Genomic DNA, 18,105 nt, shown 5'->3' on the forward strand with positions numbered 1-18,105 from the left:
GAGAGAGAGAGAGAGAGAGAGAGAGAGAGAGAGAGAGAGAGAGAGAGAGAACATTCAGTGAAATAGAAGACTTGCAAACATTCCTGATGAAAAGACCAGAACTGAATAGAAAACTTGATTTTCACATACCAGACTCAAAAGAATCATAACAAAATAACAAGAAAGAGAAATCATAAGGGATTCAATTAGGTTAAACTACACAGGAAAATGATACTTGTTACTCCTAAAATCTTTATCATTATTAGGCCAGTTAGGAGTATACATTGACAGAGATAATGACTACTGAGTTGAGTATGATGGTATGATAAAGGGTGAGAAAGAAGAACACACTGGGAGAAGGAGAAAGGGAGTAGAATGGAGTAAATTATCTGACATTTTAAAAAGCATGAAAAAGCTTTTATAGTAGAGAGGAAGGTGAAGGAGAATGTGTGTGTGTGGGGAGGAGATGTGAACTTTACTCTCATCACAGTTGGCTCAAAGAGGGAGTAACATATAGACTCAGTTGGGTGTAGAAATCTATCTTACTATACAAGGGGATAAGAGAAGGGGTTGGGGGATGATAGAAGAAGAGAGGGTAGATTGAGGAAGGCAAGATTCAGAAGCAAAACACTTTTGAGAATGGACAGGAGAGAGAGAGTAGGATAAATGGGTGGGGGTGGGGTGAGGTGGGGAAATAGGATGGAGGGAAATACATAGTAATCATTACTATGAAAATAAATTTACAGCAAGTTTCTCTGATAAAGACCTCATTTTTCAAGTATATGGAAAACAATCAAATTTATAGAAATAAGAGCCATTCATCAACTGATAAATGGTCAAAGGATATGAACAGGCAGTTTTCAGACAAAGTAATCAAAGCTATCTATAGACATATGAAAAAATGCTCTAAATCACTATTGATTAGAGAAATGCAAATTAAAACAACTCTGAACTACCACCACACACCTATTAAATTGGCTAATATGGCAGAAAAGGAAAATGACAAATGTTGGAGGAGATGTGGGAAAATTAAAACACTGATGCACTGTTGGTAAGGTCATATACTGATTCAGCCATTCTGAAGAGCAAAGGGCTATAAAACCATGCATACCATTTGACCAAGCAATACCACTACTAGGTTTGTATCCCAGAGAGATAAAAAAAAAATGAAAAGGACCTATGTGTATAAAAATATTTATAGCAGCTCTTTTAGTAGTGACAAAGAATTGGAAATTGAGGGGATGTCCATCAATTGGGAAATGACTGAACAAGCTGTTGTATGTGATTGTGGTGGAATACTATTGTGCTTTAAGAAATGATGAGCAGATCCACATCCAGAGAAAGAACTATGGAGTCTGAATGTGTATTGAAACATCTCTCTCTTTTTTTTTTGTCGGGGGGGAGTTCTTCCTCATGGTTTTCCCCTTTGGTTCTAATTCTTCTTTACAACATGACTAATGTGCAAATATGTTTAATATGATTATACATGTATAGGCTATATCAGATTGCATGCCATCATTGAAGGGGAGGGAAGAAGAGGGAAAGAAAATTTAAAACTGAAAATCTTATAAAAGTGAATGTTGGAAACTAAGAATAAATAAATAAATTTTTAAAAAATGATAAGCAGGACACTCTCAGAAAAACATGGAAAGACTTACATGAACTGTTGCAAAATGAAATGAGCAGAACCAGGAGAACATTGTATACAGTAACAGCAATATTGTATGATGATCTACTGTGAATGACTTAGCTATTCTCAGCAATACAATGGTCTAAGACAATTCTGAAGGACTTATAATGAGAGTTGCTGTCCATCTCCAAAGAAAGGTGGAGCCTGAATGCATATTGAAGATATTTTTTCTTTACTTTCTTAATTTTTCTTGGGTTTTCTTTTGTCAGTGCTTTCTTTCACAGTATGATTTACATAGAAATGTATTTTGCATGACTACACATGTATGACCTATGTCAAGTTGCTTGTATTCTCAAGGGGGCAGGTGGGGAGAGAGGGAGAGAAAGAATTTGGAACTCAAAATATGAAAAAAGAATGTTAAAATTGTTTGGATATATAATTGGGGAAAAAATAAAATATTAAATTAAAGAAAGAATCACATTGCCCACCTCACACATATGTAATGGATGGCCTAGCTCCATAACTCTGGAGTTACAAAGATCAGGTTCAGTCTTCAGGAATTCTCATAAATCATTCTTTAGGCTTGTGCCTCCACCAATGATTTCTCCTAGGAATATCAAAATATGGTTCAGGTCTAGATCTTTTCAGAAAAGATAATGGACCCTAATGTTCCATGCAAACACTCAGGTAAACAAATTCATTGAATATAGAACAAGCTTTATTTCACCCCAAAGAATGTGATGCTCACACTCAAGTCTTCAAACAAAAGACTCATTCCTTCCGCACGGACCTCAATCTTCCACAGGAACCTGGACATATAGTGTTGTTAACTCCTCCCCCCCACCTCAAAGGGGAAATAACTTTGTTTCACTAGAAAATCAACTTCTTTCCCCAGACATGAGCAATCCAGGTAATTCACAGTACTAGTCAAGGTCAAGGTCTAAATTTGTTCCTCAGTATCATATCTCTGTTCCTTACTGCTCCTGCCTTTAACTGGTCCAGTAACTCCTTCTAGTCTCTCCAGGAGTTTTGGTCCCCAAATTCCTCCTGCCCAGGAATTCTTCTTGTTATTCTCCGAATACCTCTGGCCCCTCATATCTCTCGGGAAGAGCCAAAAATAGTCTAGGTCTCCCACTTCCTACTTCAGTGCTCTTCCCACTCTACTGTGAATTCATGGTAGATATAGGTTAACTCAGCCATGTCAGTGACCTGGCAACAGATTATTGTGAGTGTCATCTTCTTAGATGACTGGTTCTTACCAGTCTAGCTAAGTTTGGAGAAACTCATCTATCACATTGCCTACAGAGTGATGGATTTGTCAGCTCTTGTAACACATAAAGAAATCATTGCAGAGGGGTTGTGGGGTTTTGACCTGTGACAGTGAAAGGTGTATCCAAACCAATAATAATCACAGCTTCTTGAAATATACAACCAAAATTGAATTATTTCTCTCTCTTTCTAATGAGCTATTCAAAGAAGAAAAGATCCAAATGAAAACTGACTACTAACTGGTGTTTTTATCATTGTTTTTGACATCTTAGGGGACTGAAGTTTTAAGTCCATTGATTTGGAGATCTTACAGCAGAGATAAATTTGCTGAATAAATTTATATAGTAATTACACTGTGTAAGCTCAAGGTTACTGCTATTCTATCCCAATAATGGAGAAACACGGGATGCTAAATCCCACACATTCTGGAAGTTCCCAGAGAGTTCCTAGAAGTGCATTCCAAGCTATGCAGATCTCACTTTTGATATTATTGGCACAATCCATAGGTCACTGATATTCCATTTTAATTCCATAATTACTATGTGCCAATCACACGACTGGTGAGCTGGCCTATTAGTAGCCTGAATTTGGAAGAGTTCTGTCCTTTTAGGCTCTCACCGACATATTCTCTTATTAAGGTCACCTAGAACATTGTGCTGGTGGACAGAGGAGATACAGAAGTAAATAAGGCTCAGTCCCTGACCTCAAGGAGCTTACAGTTAGTGTGCATATGTGTGCCTGTGTGAATATAGATGTGAGAGAGAGAGACAGACAGAGATGGAGAAACAGAGACAGAAACAGGAAGGGAGGGCATGGAAGTATGAGAGTGTGACCCATAAAATAACTGTAATGCAAAATAGAACCTGATAAAGTGCATAAGAAAAATGCAGATGAAGTGATTGAGTAAGGGAGGTCTGAGGAAGGACAGATTATTTCTGAGGGTGAAGTTTTTCTGGAAGAGGTACCATTTGAGCCGTCCTTTGGTAATATACAAAGAAGAGAAAGAAAGGGGCAAAGAATTTCAGATAAAAGGAATTGAATGAACAAAGGCACATAATAGAGAAAACACTGGGTGGTTAATAAGAGAATGGTACTTATTGACAGAAATAAGGATACTGGGAAGAGGGCAGCTGGTCCTGGAACAAGATGATGAATTAGGTCCTAGACAGAATTATAGATTCATGTAATGTTAGTCTAGAAATGATCTTAAAGACCATCTTGAGAATCACAGAATCATCTAGTTCTATATTCTAATTTTATAGAGAAGAAAACAAACCCAGAGAAGGTTAGTGACTTAGCCAGGACTAGGACTCAGGTTTCCTGAATCCCAGGTCAGTGTTTTTTCCACTACACCACAATCCCTCTGGGCAGCCAGAGACATTTTCACAATCTCTTGTTTATGTAATGATTCTCCTTTAGGATGGCAAGTCCACTTCACCTGAGGTTCAAACTTTCAAGGCAGATCTTTCTCAGTGGCTTCTTTTTGAACTCTAGTTCTTGGTATGGAGAAGGGCAGAACAAACACACTGGCATTGCCATCTGCTCTTAAAAAAAATGTTCTCTTTCCTTGCCCGGCTGCAAACGCCCTAAATGCAAACTGAGTGGGATCACTGGGGATGGCAATGGTCCAAAATACTGGAATGCAATTGGACTAATGATGAGGAAGATAAGCCAAATGCTTTCCAAAAACACAGGAACCTTTACCCATTAGTATAAAAGACAACGCCTAGAAATCTCATTTACTTCTTTAGGGGAGAAAAAGACTTTGAACTCTCCTCTACAGTAGTTTAGGCCCACGGCCAACATATGCAGTCATCAATATTAGAATCATCAAATCATAAAATGTTAGAGCTGCAAAAGACCTCTTATGTTTATTACTGTGGGCAAGTCACTTGACTTCTGTGAACCATGGTTTCCTCATCTGTAAAATGTAAGGCTTGGACTAGATTGTTTCAGAGGTCACTTTCAACATCATGATACTATAATGCAGAAAGTATTTGAAGGACCCTTAATTAGAACATGGAATGTTAGAAAACTGAATGCAAGAGCTAGACTCTAGAGAAAATCTAGTCTACTCCCCTCCTTATTTTTTTAACATAAAGGGAGGCCCAAGAAGGGAAAGAAACTTTCCCAAGGTCACACAGGTAGTAATTTCTAGAGCCAGAATTTGAACTCATCTTAACTTCCAGATCAGGGTTCTTTGTACCTATACCCTATATCATTGACTAATCTGGGTCAGTTCTGATTTCCCCCAAGGGATCTTCAAATGCTCCCAGGCTTTTCTTGGTTCTTAGGATTTAAAGCTAGAAGAGACCTCAAAGATCATTTAAACCAACTCCCCTATTTGACAGATGAAACTGAGGTGCAGAGAGATTGGATGACTTACACAAGGCCAAACAGAAAATAGCAGAGCCAAGATTCAAACTCAGATCAGCTGATTCTAAATCCAGTGCTCTTGCCATTATACCACAGCAGCTTTTGTGGGGAGTAAAAGGGCAGAAGGGAAGGGATGTGGGTGGTTCAAGGTTTCTAGGAGTCATCATGTCAGTGGGCAGTTTAAAGAAAAATCAAAATAAGGCACACACATCAGCACAGCTCTGAGATCCAAATGTTGCTTGACATCAGAGGAATTTGAGGGCATCCTCAAGAGCTGTGCTGTGCTGGAGTACAAGGATATGACCATGCTCCTATGTGTGTACAAGAAACAGAGGAAAGAAGTTAGAATGACGGAGAAGAGATCCAGAGGGACAGCTTTAAAGGTTGGGGCAGGAAGAGGCAGGAAAACATTTAGACCTCCAGCCAAGTCTTGAAAGCATCCAAAACAGATGGTAGGAAGCATTCAGGAAGGGCTTTCAGCCACCAGATAGGTTTATCGAAGTGATGCCATCTTCCTCCCTTTGGGGTAGTGATATTTAAGGATCCCCTGCTTGGCAGCCTTTCACCCTGGCCTCAGCCTTCAATTTTCCTGGTGGAAAAGGGCCCTGTTATTGAGATTCTGGGCATTCTAATAGTTCTTTTGGCCATCTTGACTGGAGAGAAGTTATAATTGCTCAAAAATTGAAATTGAATCACTAAAGGCAGAAATGGCGATCTTAATTGTCTTTTTTTATGAACTGCCACTTGACTTCTTTCAGCCTCAGTTTTCTTCATCTGTAAAATGGGAAAATAAATATTTGCCCTACCTCCTGCAGAGTTGTTATAAAAATGCTTTAAAAACTTTAAAGTGCTGCTGAAATATGAAATGATTGATGTATGGATATTTAGAACAAGGCAGTATTTTTGGAGGTCTAGTCCAACCTCCTGTCCATTTTATAGATGACTTTTCTCTGATCACATAGGATAATGACCATCCATTTTCATATAAGGAGAACAAGCCAATTCATCTCTTTTGGGAAATGTGATACAGGTCAGAGAATCTTGATTCAAATCCCAGCTCTACTGTTCACTCATGTGGCCATGGGCAAGTCATTTAACTCCTCTCTACCTCAGTTTCTCATCTGTAAAATGGGAGGTTTGTAAAAGGGGATTTCTAAGTTTCCTTCTATCTCTAAATCTTGTAATTCTATAATCTTACACTTTGGGGATAAGAAGACAGGGCCATATCTTTTAGAAACTGTGTTTGGAATACTATTACTAGAATGTGATGTCCACACTTATTAGAAAGGAAATTTCTAGGAAAAAAGAGCAGTTTGCTTTTCCTGTAGAATATGGAATGGAAGGAGGAAATCAGGGCAGGATTTTCATTAGATTCTCGACCATGTCCTATTTTATTCTTGTATCCTGGGCACCTTCCACAGAGCATTGCATATAGTCAAATTGTCAAGAATTATTTCTAGAGGTAGAAAAAATAATCTAATTCTCATTTTAATGAATCCCTAAACTTTTAAATAAATTATTTGATTAGGAAGTACCTCAGACATAATTTAGTCCAATCCCCGAGGAAAGTTAAAACACTTGAACCAAAGTCTCTCTGGCATAATTCAACCATCAGATGCATCCATTTTCCTTGGTACTTTTTTTTAGGCAAGTGGTAATGTTCATTCATGCAGACTACTAGGAACAAATAACTAAGCCTCATATAAAATGGACAATGCCATGATCCTGCCATTAGCTCATCTCTATGCATTGCCTATAATAAACTTGAAATTGACAAACCTCTCAGCAAATTAATTCTTTTTTACTCACAGTGTGAATCAATAGTGTCGTAAGATTGGGGAGGGATTGGGAAATGAGGTTAGGGACCCTTAAACTATCAGAAAACAAATTGTTTTCAGGTCCTTTCTAGTACCACTGTGATTGATGTGATATTTACAAATGAGTCTTATCTTTTGTTAAAGCACCCCCTAGACATTTGAGTTCAGTATAATTCATGTTAAATTGTTGTCTCTTCCTATAGAGTATGCACTCCATTGAGGGCAGGGGCTATCCATTTTTGTCTTTGTTCTTGGAAGAAATGATTCTTGGAACACTGTAGGCACTCAATATATGCTTATGGACTGATTGAATTCCAAAGACATTTGTTAAGAACCTCCTAAAATCACTGTGCAAAGTATTGGGTACACAAAGATGAAAAAGAAAATAGGCAACATCTCTGCCTTCAAGGAATTTGAAGCTTAGTAAGAGTTTGGGAGGGAAGGAGGGCTGAGCTTATACATAAATAACTATAATCCATATTACAAAATGATTAAGTACACAGGCTCTAAGGGCCTCAGCTTTAAGACCAGACTGGTTTGAATTGGGGGGTGTATCTACTTGAAAGTAAAACTGCACCCTTTTACAAATATTCTGTGATTCCTACTTTTCATAAATCTGATGAAACGAACTTTCAGTTGGGTAAGAATTTGTATAGTAAATGATTACAATTTTAAGAACTCTTAAGTCAGTTACAGTATTTTATCTGGCAATTACACGTGATTTATTTTTGCACTATATAAACTTCTCATTATAACACTGGTTACAGAACTACAGATAAGGTAAAGATAGCCTTAAGTACATGTTTCCAGATGATTGTAACTTTCTCGATAAATTATCCTTTGTCTAGTCTAAGAGATGACTGACACAGGGATATTTTGACTAAAATTCACTCAGGCATTTCAGAATTGTCCTAGTTGTTGTCCTTGTCTTAACAAAATAATAATCTCTTAAAATTTCTGAGGCAGTATGGTATGGTGGGGAAAAAAAATGGACAGTCAGAATTCCTGGGTTTGGGTCTCAGGCTATGTGTGACCTTGGGCAAGTCACTTTCCTTTTGTGGGCTTCAGTGTCCTCATCTATAGAATAAGGGTTTGGGGGCCAGCTAGGTGGCACAGTGAATAGAGAGTGGCCTTGGAGTCAGGAGTACTGGAGTTCAAATCCAGCCTCAGACACATAACAGTCACTAGCTGTGTGACTCTGGGCAAGTCACTTAACCTCAATTGCTTTACCAAAAAAAAAAAAAGAATAAGGGTTTGGATTAGATAGCCTATATAGTATTTTTAAGTTCTAACATTACCTAATGAGGTTCAGCTCTGGCTTTCTATATTCTGTTTTAGTACTCTATTATTCTATGTTCTAAGGCCCCTTTCAGTTCTAATAATTTATGATTCTTTGAATTCATATCTTAGAAGAAACTGAGACTCAGAGTTAAGATTCCCCCTATTTTACCATGTTCTGGTGTTTTGCTGTGAAATATTTCCTGGATTTTAAAAGTTAATCTATGTATCAGGGTCCTAGGGATGCAGCTCATGTGCTGACATGCTCATTCATATTTGTATACTTTGATGGATCTATTGTTAAGGATACTTCCTTCACTAGTGTACCCATGCCATCTTATCCTGTGCATATTTTGCACTGTCATTCTATAAATTCTCCACAAAGAATTTACCCAATAAACTGGAGACCTTCTTCTGGTTCTTTTAATATTCCTTGGCTACCAGTGTAGCTAAGCACTTAGGCCTTCTACCTATTTTCCCAAATTCTCATTATGTGACTGGCTCACCTCTTTTTCTCAACATTCATGTCCTTAATGGTATCTCTTTTACCATTTCTGAAGTCACTGTTGATATTATGCTATAGTCTACTCACACCCAATGTGCCCTCTAGGTTACCTGTAATTTTGATTCTTCTTAGATCATGATGTTCTATAATTTGAATGTTTCTACTAAGTGAATATTAGTTGTTTTTTTATTCGACTTTTGTTTAGAAAAAGTAAATTTGGGGGGAAATATGGTAGTGAGAAGTTTGGGATTATCCAAGTGTTGTACAATATTCCAGATGTGACACAGCTTCATCTCCTCAACTATGGGCCTACCTCATTTTGCTGAAGCAATATCGTGTAGTGAAAAAATAATTTATTTTGGAGTCAGAGGACCTGGGTTCAAATCCCAGTTTTACTGACCTTAGGTAGATCACTTAACCTCTCAAACTCTTTCCTCATTTGTAAAGTGAACAATTCCAGATCATATGATTCTTGTCCTGTTCAACACATTCTCCATCTGTAGTATGTGTTAAAGGTATATGTGTGGATGACTTCACTTAAGTAGCTGCCCATCTAACTGCATGATATAATTTGGGAAATTATGGATTCTTTACTTGGTTTTTCCTTCATGGATTGATAGATTAGTTGATGTCTTGAGCACCTGTAGATCTCACTGGGTGTCCTTATACTATTTTGGTGTTTGATGAACTCAAAACAATGTCAGCTGCAAACAAGAACATCTGGAGAACCTCACCTGTGTTATTTATGGTCCCTGATTTGGGGGAGGGGTGCTGCGGGATGGAAGAACTTGTGAATTCATAGGTCTGAGGAACCTATGCTTTCTACCAATGCATCTCAGCACCTACTCTGCAGCCCATTGTCTCAAGGTTGCCTGGAGCCCTGAGCAGTTCAGTGCCTGGTCATACACACAGCCAGTGTGTGGCAGAAGTGGGATGTGTACATAACTCCTCCTGACACCCAAGTCTGATTCTCCATTCTTTGACCACACTACCTCTCATGGTCAGTCATGTCTGCTAAATGTTCTAAATGTTAAGTGTTTGACCTAACTACTTACCAAGAGTCAATTTAAGTTACCATATGCAATTCCCTAAAGGAAAAAGGCAGGCTGTTTCTACTTCCTGAATTCATTCACATAATAAATATATTTTGACATCATGACTATATTATTAAATGCAGCCTGGTTAAAGAAGGTCAGCCAATCAATGAGTCTTTTAATGTCCTCTCAAATCAAGTCATTCCATTCTATTCCTCTCATCTCCTTGTCTTATTAAAACATAGAATGTTAGAGGTGTAAGGGATTTTAGAATATAAAATGTTAGAATGTTGAATGTTAAAGACAGAAAGGAACACTCGAAATAGAACATCAGAACACAGAACAAACAATGTTAGAGTAGAGAATATTGGAGTGGAAAAGGACCTTCACAATTGTCAAGTCTAATCCCATTTTATAGATATGAAGACTGAGGATAAGAGAGGGGAAATGGCTTGCCTAATGTCATAAAACTAGGTAGTGGCAGTTTCTCTGAATCCTAGCCCAGGACTCTGTGGGTTGATGGATATTTCTGATAGGAGAATCCTTGGGTTTTGGGTTTGTGTTTTTTTTTAAGTAGCCAAAACATTTCATAAAATTTATTAATTCTTAAACAGACCTTCTTCTCTTGAACAAATCTTGAAATTTAAATATGGACTCCAACCTGACTTCATAGAGTAGCACAAGACAATCTCTGTAATAACCCATCAATTAAACACTAGTCCTTTCAAGAGTATCAGTATAACTCCAAAATCTCTGTTTCATCTGCTCCCTGCTCTTCTTTCATCACCTCTCACTTAGACTATTACAATCACCTCCTGACTGGTTTCTTTGCTGCCTTCACTCTCCTCTTCTAAACTGTTCCATACTTTCTAGTAGATTAATCTTCCTGATATGCTATTCTGCATTTGTCATTCCCTTGCTCAAAAATCTTCAATGCCCAGTTCAAGTACCTCTTCCCCAGAAGCTTTTCTGGAAAGCTTCCTATCCAAAAGTGATAGCTCTCTCTTTTCATTTCATAGGAAGTTTATCATATTCCAATTTGTTCTTATTTATTTCTGAATGTTATATCCCCCTACTGCCTTATAAACTCATGGATTGAGCTTCCTCAGAATTTAGCACCCTGTAATGAATATAGAAGGCACTGAATAAATGATTAGTCTGTGATTGTAAGGATATATCATAGAGATGAAAGAGACCTTAGATTATCATGGAGTCCGACTCCCTTAATTTGCAGATTAGAGAATTGAGGCTCAGAGAGATGAAGGAGATAAAGGAACTGTCAGAATTCACACCCAGGTCTTATATTCTAGCAAATATTTTTAATCCTGAGAAAGGTCTTTTTTTTAAAGCAACATTTGGGGAAAAGATTAGAGCTTCTAGGAATCTGAAAGTATTCCTTTTGTATTAGTAAAGTATGCCCCTTGAGATCACCAAAAAGGGAGAAAAGCAAATAAACTTTAAGGGATAAATGTAGCATAAGAAAAACTGTTCTCCCTGTTCTCTGTACTGGGGGGGAAGAGCCGTGCTCCCCTTAATTGTGCCCAGGGTAATAATTTACAATTGATTAAACAGTTTGCATTTTTTTTTCAATCTCCTTTTTTTCCTCCATCTCCTCCTCCCCTCCCCCCATGGAAAATTACCCAAGAAGGTGAAGATGTGCTTAGACAATCATATTACCATATTCCAACAATCACAATTTGCAAAATAATAATTACATCTCCCGCTATCTGGTAGCATTAATCAAACTGCCAGGTTTCATTCCATTTTAAATATTGATGAAATGTGATTTTTCAGCCTCACCCTGGTGTGGCAGGGTTATGGAAGCCGGCAGAGACTGACAAGGCGAGATGGATAGTGAGCAGGCAGCTGCTATAAAAGAGGACCGGCATCTGTGATTTAAATTGGTAGCTGCACAGTCAGGTAGAGTGTAAAAAGGGTAGTCAAGAGGCTGTTAAGTCCAATTACTAACAATCAGGGAGGGGTTTGAAGACTCGTTCAGTACAATAAACCCAGTTTGTCTTGTTTCAGAGGTTACTACTGAAGAGGTTGCAGCTGTACTGATTCGAATAGCCCTAAAACTATAGTACTGTAATTATCAACCAGTCTTCTTTTCGTGTGGCAAAAGTGTGTTTAACCAGAGTTTAACTCTTTGTGTTCTGACATGCCACTGCCTCTCCACACACCCAGCTATCCCCCAGGCCCAGGCAGCCAGGCCATACTTCAGAGCTTTCGGCTTTGGTAAATTCTGAGGCACCCCCTCCCCTACCTCCAACACCTCAGGCATTAAGGGATCCCCAAGCACTTGGAGAATTGATTTAAGGCCCAGGGTCCAGAATGAGAAACTGAGGTACAAGGCCTCTAGTCAATTGTTCCAATTTCCCCAGGCCACATCAAAAAGAGCTAGAGGGTAGAAACAATGCAGGGTGGGGCCTTCATTCTTGAGGATAAAGGGGAACCTGGCGTCCTTGGGTCTGTTACCTTTTCATGACTCAGAATATCAGCTCTTAGCAGATGGCAGCTTCATCCCTTACCTGGCACCCAGGAAACCAGATAGGTGGTGGAAAAACACCAAAAGCCATGGCTTCAATGCCCTCCCCCCTTTTTAAGCACATCTTCCACTTCCCAAGATCCCCTATGTTCTTTGTTCTCTGAGTTTCATCGATTGATTGTCATTCCAAAAAAGTCAATGCTATCTTTGGCTTCATAAATGGAATTGAAAGGTAGCATGGTAAATGGATAGGGCACAGGACCCAGAGTCTGGAAGAGCTGGGTTCAAATTCTTCCTCAGATACTTACTAGCTAAATGATCCTGGCCAAGTCATTTAACAACTCTCCACATGGATTTCCTCGATTGTGAAAGCAGGGTCTTGCTATGATGGCCTCTTAAGGCTCCTTCCAGCTCTCAAATCTGTGAGCCTAATCTATGATGTCTAGTGTCCAGGATGCAGGAAGCAACAGTCCTGCTACCCCCTGCTCAGGTCAGATGACTTCTGGAGTCTTCTATTCTAGATACCAGCTAGATTGGATTCCTTTTTGGCTCCTGTCGTGATTGCTGTCTCTTGTAGCCCCATGCCTTAGCTCACACTATACTGAAATGTCTTCCTTCAGCCTTTTTGCTGTTAAATTCCATCCCAAATGCCATCTCCTTAAAGAAGCCTTCCCTCATCATCCAGCTGACAATAACCTTTCTCCTGAGACTTGCCATGTAATACTCCGAATTATAACTGTGTTAGTGTCATCTCGTCATCAGTTGGGGTAGCATCTTCCCCACATACAATGAGTCTCCTGCACACAATGAGTAATATTTGTTGTAATCAGGTCCAGTTGTAGACACCATATTTTAGGGAGGACATTGAGAAACTGGAGAATGTTCAGAGGAGAATGACCAACACCCATGAAGGGATATAAAACCATGTCAGGTTAGAATCAAGGACTTGTGGAAGAAATAACTAGAAATAGCTAGTTTGGTCTAGAGAGGAGAGAATTTAGGAAGAACATGGTCAGTTTGTAAGTATTTAAAAAGGTGTCAAGTCAAATAGGGATTAAACTTGTTCTGCTTAGTCCCAAAAGGCAGAACTGGAGCACTGGGTGGTCCTATTTACCTTGAGCACAATGAAAGGGATCATGGCTCTTTTCCCCCTTACTCCCCTCCCCACCCACAAGAGGATATTGAAAACAATTTCTTTCTTGTTGAAATGGGTTTCTATGTAGAAGAATTCTTTTGTGAAGCCTTTTGTAAAGTGAAAACCCAGCCTCTAATTTATCTTTTATATTACAGTGGATTTTCCTATACAGGCTGTCCCCAACTAACAAACTTTGTTCCAAAAAGTTTGTTTGTGAGTCAATTGTTTGGAATGTGTAACACATTTTTCCCATGGAAACAATGTTATAAATGATGGTTAGGTTCCCAGGCCAACCCACCAAAGCCTATGGAGCTGCACTATAGTGCTCTTAGTCCAGGGTGCAGATTGGACCCTGAGAGCAGGAGGCCATGTAGTGCAGGATGGGGAAAGAAGAATAGCTCAGCATCTTCTCTGCAGTGATAGTCTCAGAGTGTCATCTGGGACTCTGAGAGGTTAAGTGACTCGCCCAGTGTCACACAATATGTCAGAGGCAGGACTTGAACTGGAGTCTTCCTGACCCAGAAGCCAGCTTACCATCTACTATATGCTGTGACTTAACAACAGAAATGGTCAAGTCATATGCATTCATTTCTATAGCATTAACATTTCTATAGTATGATATTATTTATAAAATGCTTTCCTCATAACACTCCCATGATATAGGTTGTGAAAATAATGTCTCCATTTTGCAGATAAAGAAATTGAGATTCAAAGAGAAGAAATTACTTACCCAACCCCACGTAGAGAGGCAACCATAATGGATGAGGCACTGGATTTAGAGTAAAGAAAATCAATGTTCAAATCTAGTCTCAGATACTTACTAGCTGTGTGATCCTGAGCAAGTGACATAACCTCTCTGTGACTCAGTATCTTCAGCTATAAAATGAAGGGTTTGATGATAATGTTAATAGATTGGTGGCCTCTTAGGCCCCTTATAGTTCTAAATCTATGATGCTGATTTTGTCTTCAGAGTCTGGGTCCTTTTCTCTTCCCACTCTACAAGGATACTTAGTTCTCTTTCTCTCTCTCTCCCTCCTCCCCTTTATTCAGTAGAGAGCCAGTCTTCAGCAAAATTTTGAAATTTTGTGTGTGGTCTTTGGCCACTTCTCATTTCACTTTCTAACCCCCTCCCCAGTTTCCTAGTATTGATCTTTTTGGGTTTCCAGTGCCCTCATCCTTCTCTGAGTCCCCTATTGGAACAGTGCTTGTAGGCCTGCCCTACACTAAAATGTCCCACGTACCAAACTTATTTACCTCTGTTTCCCACATTTAGAGCTTCCATTCATACATTTACTAGTTCTCAAACAGACTTTAGCAGGAAAGAAATGATTGGGCCAATTTACACAAACATGAGTTATAATCCTTTAAACTTTCAGGAGACTCCTCAATTTAAGTGACTCTCTAATAGTAACAGTGTAAAAAGTCTTGTTATTGGATTTTATCTAAGGGAAACATATTCACCAACAAGTTATATGCTGTCTCTGAAATACCATTGGCTCATTGTGAGGCTTATAGCTGGGAAACAGCCACTCTTCCCAACAGCACAGAGCATAGTATAAGCAAGCATCCTAAATTTCCTAACCTACAGTGGGACTGGCCCAGGCTACATTGAGAAAGACCCAACCCTACTCTCTTTCACATGACTCTGGACTGGAATAAATGACATTTGCACTGTATCCAACTGATTTGGTTTGTTGTACTCATTCTGCGTAGTAGGCAAAGGGCCTTGAAGGAGCCTTGGTTGGGGAATAGCTAAACGAGTTGTGGTACATGAATGTAATGGACTGTTACTGTACTGTAAGAAAAGACAAATATGATGAGTACAGAGAAGCATGGGAAGACATAAGAACTGATAAAATAAGCAGGATAAGGAAAATAATACACGCAATGACTAACATGTTGTTCAGTTGTTTCAGTCATGTCTGACTCTTGGTCACTTCATTTGGGGTTTTCTTGGCAAAGATACTGGAGTGGTTTACCATTTCCTTCCCCAGCTCATTTTACAGATGAGGAAACTGAGGCAAACGCTGTTCACTGACTTGCCCAGGGTCACACAGCTAGTATGAAGCCGGATTTGCACCCAGGAAAATGAGTCTTCCTGACTCCAGATCCAGCACTCTATACTTTATGCCACCTAGCTGCCCCACACACAATGACTGAAACAATGTAAATGGAAAGAACACAAAATATAATAATAAAACTTTATGATGTGCAACAAAAATGATCACACTTGTTCCCAGAGAAGAGATGAGAAAATAGATCTCCCTCCTTTCTCTTCAGAGGTAGGGAACTGTGGGTGTGGAACATAGCATAAAATGTCCGACTTGGTTCATGTGCTGGTTAGTTCTACTGATCTTTTTCTTTTTGTGTGTGTGTGACAAGGAATGGCTCTCTGGGTAGAAGAGAAATACATTCAGAAACAAAGCTGATGTAAAAACAAGAGCGATCAATAATTTTCTTTAAAAATGAAGGAGCAACTTTGGGGCAGAGGGGCACATCACTCTCCTGTCCTCTCACAGGGCCCTACTCTAATTCTGGCCCTCTTTTGCTTTCACCTGTACTATTTTAACAGCCTCCTAAATGTTCTTTCTTTTTCTAGTCTTCACTCTTTCCAATCCACCATTAACATCACTGGCCTAAGTAATCTTTGTACAATGCTCAGGTGTCATCACACCATCCTTTATTTAATGATGTCCTTTGCCCATAGGACAAAATACAAATATCTTAGTTGATTGATGGATTGATTGATTACAAAATCTGGCTCTGACCTCTTTTTATAGCTTTACTTGCCAGGAACTGTTCTAGGCGCTGGCAATACAAATACAAAAGGGAAATAGTCCATGCACTCAGGCAGTGTTTATATTCTATAGTGAGTCACCAGTTGATTCATTATTCCCTGATCTCATGGCCCATCTCTGCCTTTCTTTATGCACACAATAATGGAATGGTTTCTGCCCCTCCCCCATTATTCCTCACTTTCAGATCCCAGTTCATATGCCACCTCCACCAAATCCTCACTGATTCCTCCCAGATGTGTTCTCTTCCTTGCAAGTCTCTCATACTCTGGTTGAACCTCTCCCTATGCACATAACAACTTGTGTTATAATTATTTGTGTATTTATCTTATCTCCTCCTCCCTCCCCCATTATAATATCCTTGAAGTCATTTTAGGGGTCCTTTTTCAACCTAGCATAGCTCCCCCTCCCACATAAACATTTAATAAATGTTTGTGGGAATTAATTGAGTTCTGAAGAATAGGAAGTTATTTCTCTAAAGCAGGGGTTCTTAACATGGTATCTCTGAATTTAAAAAAATTTGATAGCTGTATTTCAATAGAATTGTTTCACTGTGTAATCCTATGTATTTTGTTTTATGCATTTAAAAACATTATTCTGAGAAGGGGTCCATAGGCTTCATGTGTGTGAGGAAGAGAAGTCTCAAAATACTCTTTACTTGTGGCTAATCTTACTAATGAGACTTCCTAACTGGTAACAGCTCATGAACTAAGAGCAATTGTAATGAGCTACAGGGCTCTATAAGGCGTCTTTTTTAATTTTCCTCAGAAAGAGAAGTTGGGACCTAACTGTATGGAAAAAGAAAAGAGCAAATATTTTCTAACATTATATCAGAAACTCTGCACCTGAAATAGAGCATAATTAATAGGATTCGTTGAGATTTAAGGTCCTACAGCTTTGTACCAACTCCATGAAGAGATTAGCATTTACTGTAGGCTTCCAAATTATTTCAGGAGTATGGCCCAGAGGAAGGCTAATTGTTTTCAAACACCTTGTAGCTCCCAGTGTTCTGCAATGGGACATTTTTTGATCCTATGAAGTGACTGGAATCTATTGTAGATTAGGATGCTCCCTCATTTCAGGGACAGAACCTTGAAAAGGACTAATCTCTTTTTTTCTAAACTCCTCATGCCTAAAGCAAGTAACTCAAGATTAGATTAGCCTCTACAAATGACTCTAAACAACCCTTTCCCTTCATTTATAAAAAAGAATCAACCTCTTTTGGACCATATGGGACAGTTTTGGGAATCCAGGGGCCTAGGCCACTGAACAGAACAAAATTAGCTGACCTCTAAGGGGACTGGCTTATCCTCTTCCACAGACAAAACAGGGAGGGCCCGAGTTGGGAAAGTCTTTGCAGGAGACAGCCTCTTCCATACCCTTGTGATAATAATTCCTTTTCTGTTGCAGATGATGATGAACATGAATGGATCATACGGACCTGTCGGAAAGGCTGAGATGAGTTTATTGGCCATAAGGCTAAGCTCTGATCAGCCTTACTACTTCTGGGATCAATGGATACAGTTCTTGAGGTTGACTATCTCTCTAGAAGGAAATATTGACAGTTTCATTGTTTGCCTGTTTTAAGTAGAAATAAAGGTCTTTGGGATTCACTACATCTGAGGTATAGAAGGGTCTTGCTTGCAGGGAGATACAGAAGTATTATTGAGGCCAGGTTCTCACTTCCCAAAGATCAGTCCCTTTGTATTTACATTATAATCACAAATGATCACCTCTCTGTTTCAAAATTTAAAACATAGCCATGCTGGATGACCTAACTACAATTCTATAAAACCACT

General features: G+C 39.0%; 1 protein-coding gene across 1 annotated transcript in view; it reads left to right on the forward strand.

Moving 5' to 3' along the window:
• Positions 1-17,914, forward strand: part of LOC114047322 (MORN repeat-containing protein 5-like) — a 54,092-nt gene extending 36,178 nt beyond the window's left edge. The window contains exon 5 of the mRNA XM_027868103.1: positions 17,717-17,914. Within this exon, the coding sequence (XP_027723904.1) occupies positions 17,717-17,763 (47 nt within the window). The 3' untranslated portion in view covers positions 17,764-17,914. The remainder of the gene's footprint in view (positions 1-17,716) is intronic.
• Positions 17,915-18,105: the final 191 nt, after the last annotated feature.

Source organism: Vombatus ursinus, unplaced genomic scaffold (genome assembly GCF_900497805.2).
Source record: "Vombatus ursinus unplaced genomic scaffold, bare-nosed wombat genome assembly UNPS02014786.1, whole genome shotgun sequence".
Classification (NCBI taxonomy): domain Eukaryota; kingdom Metazoa; phylum Chordata; class Mammalia; order Diprotodontia; family Vombatidae; genus Vombatus; species Vombatus ursinus.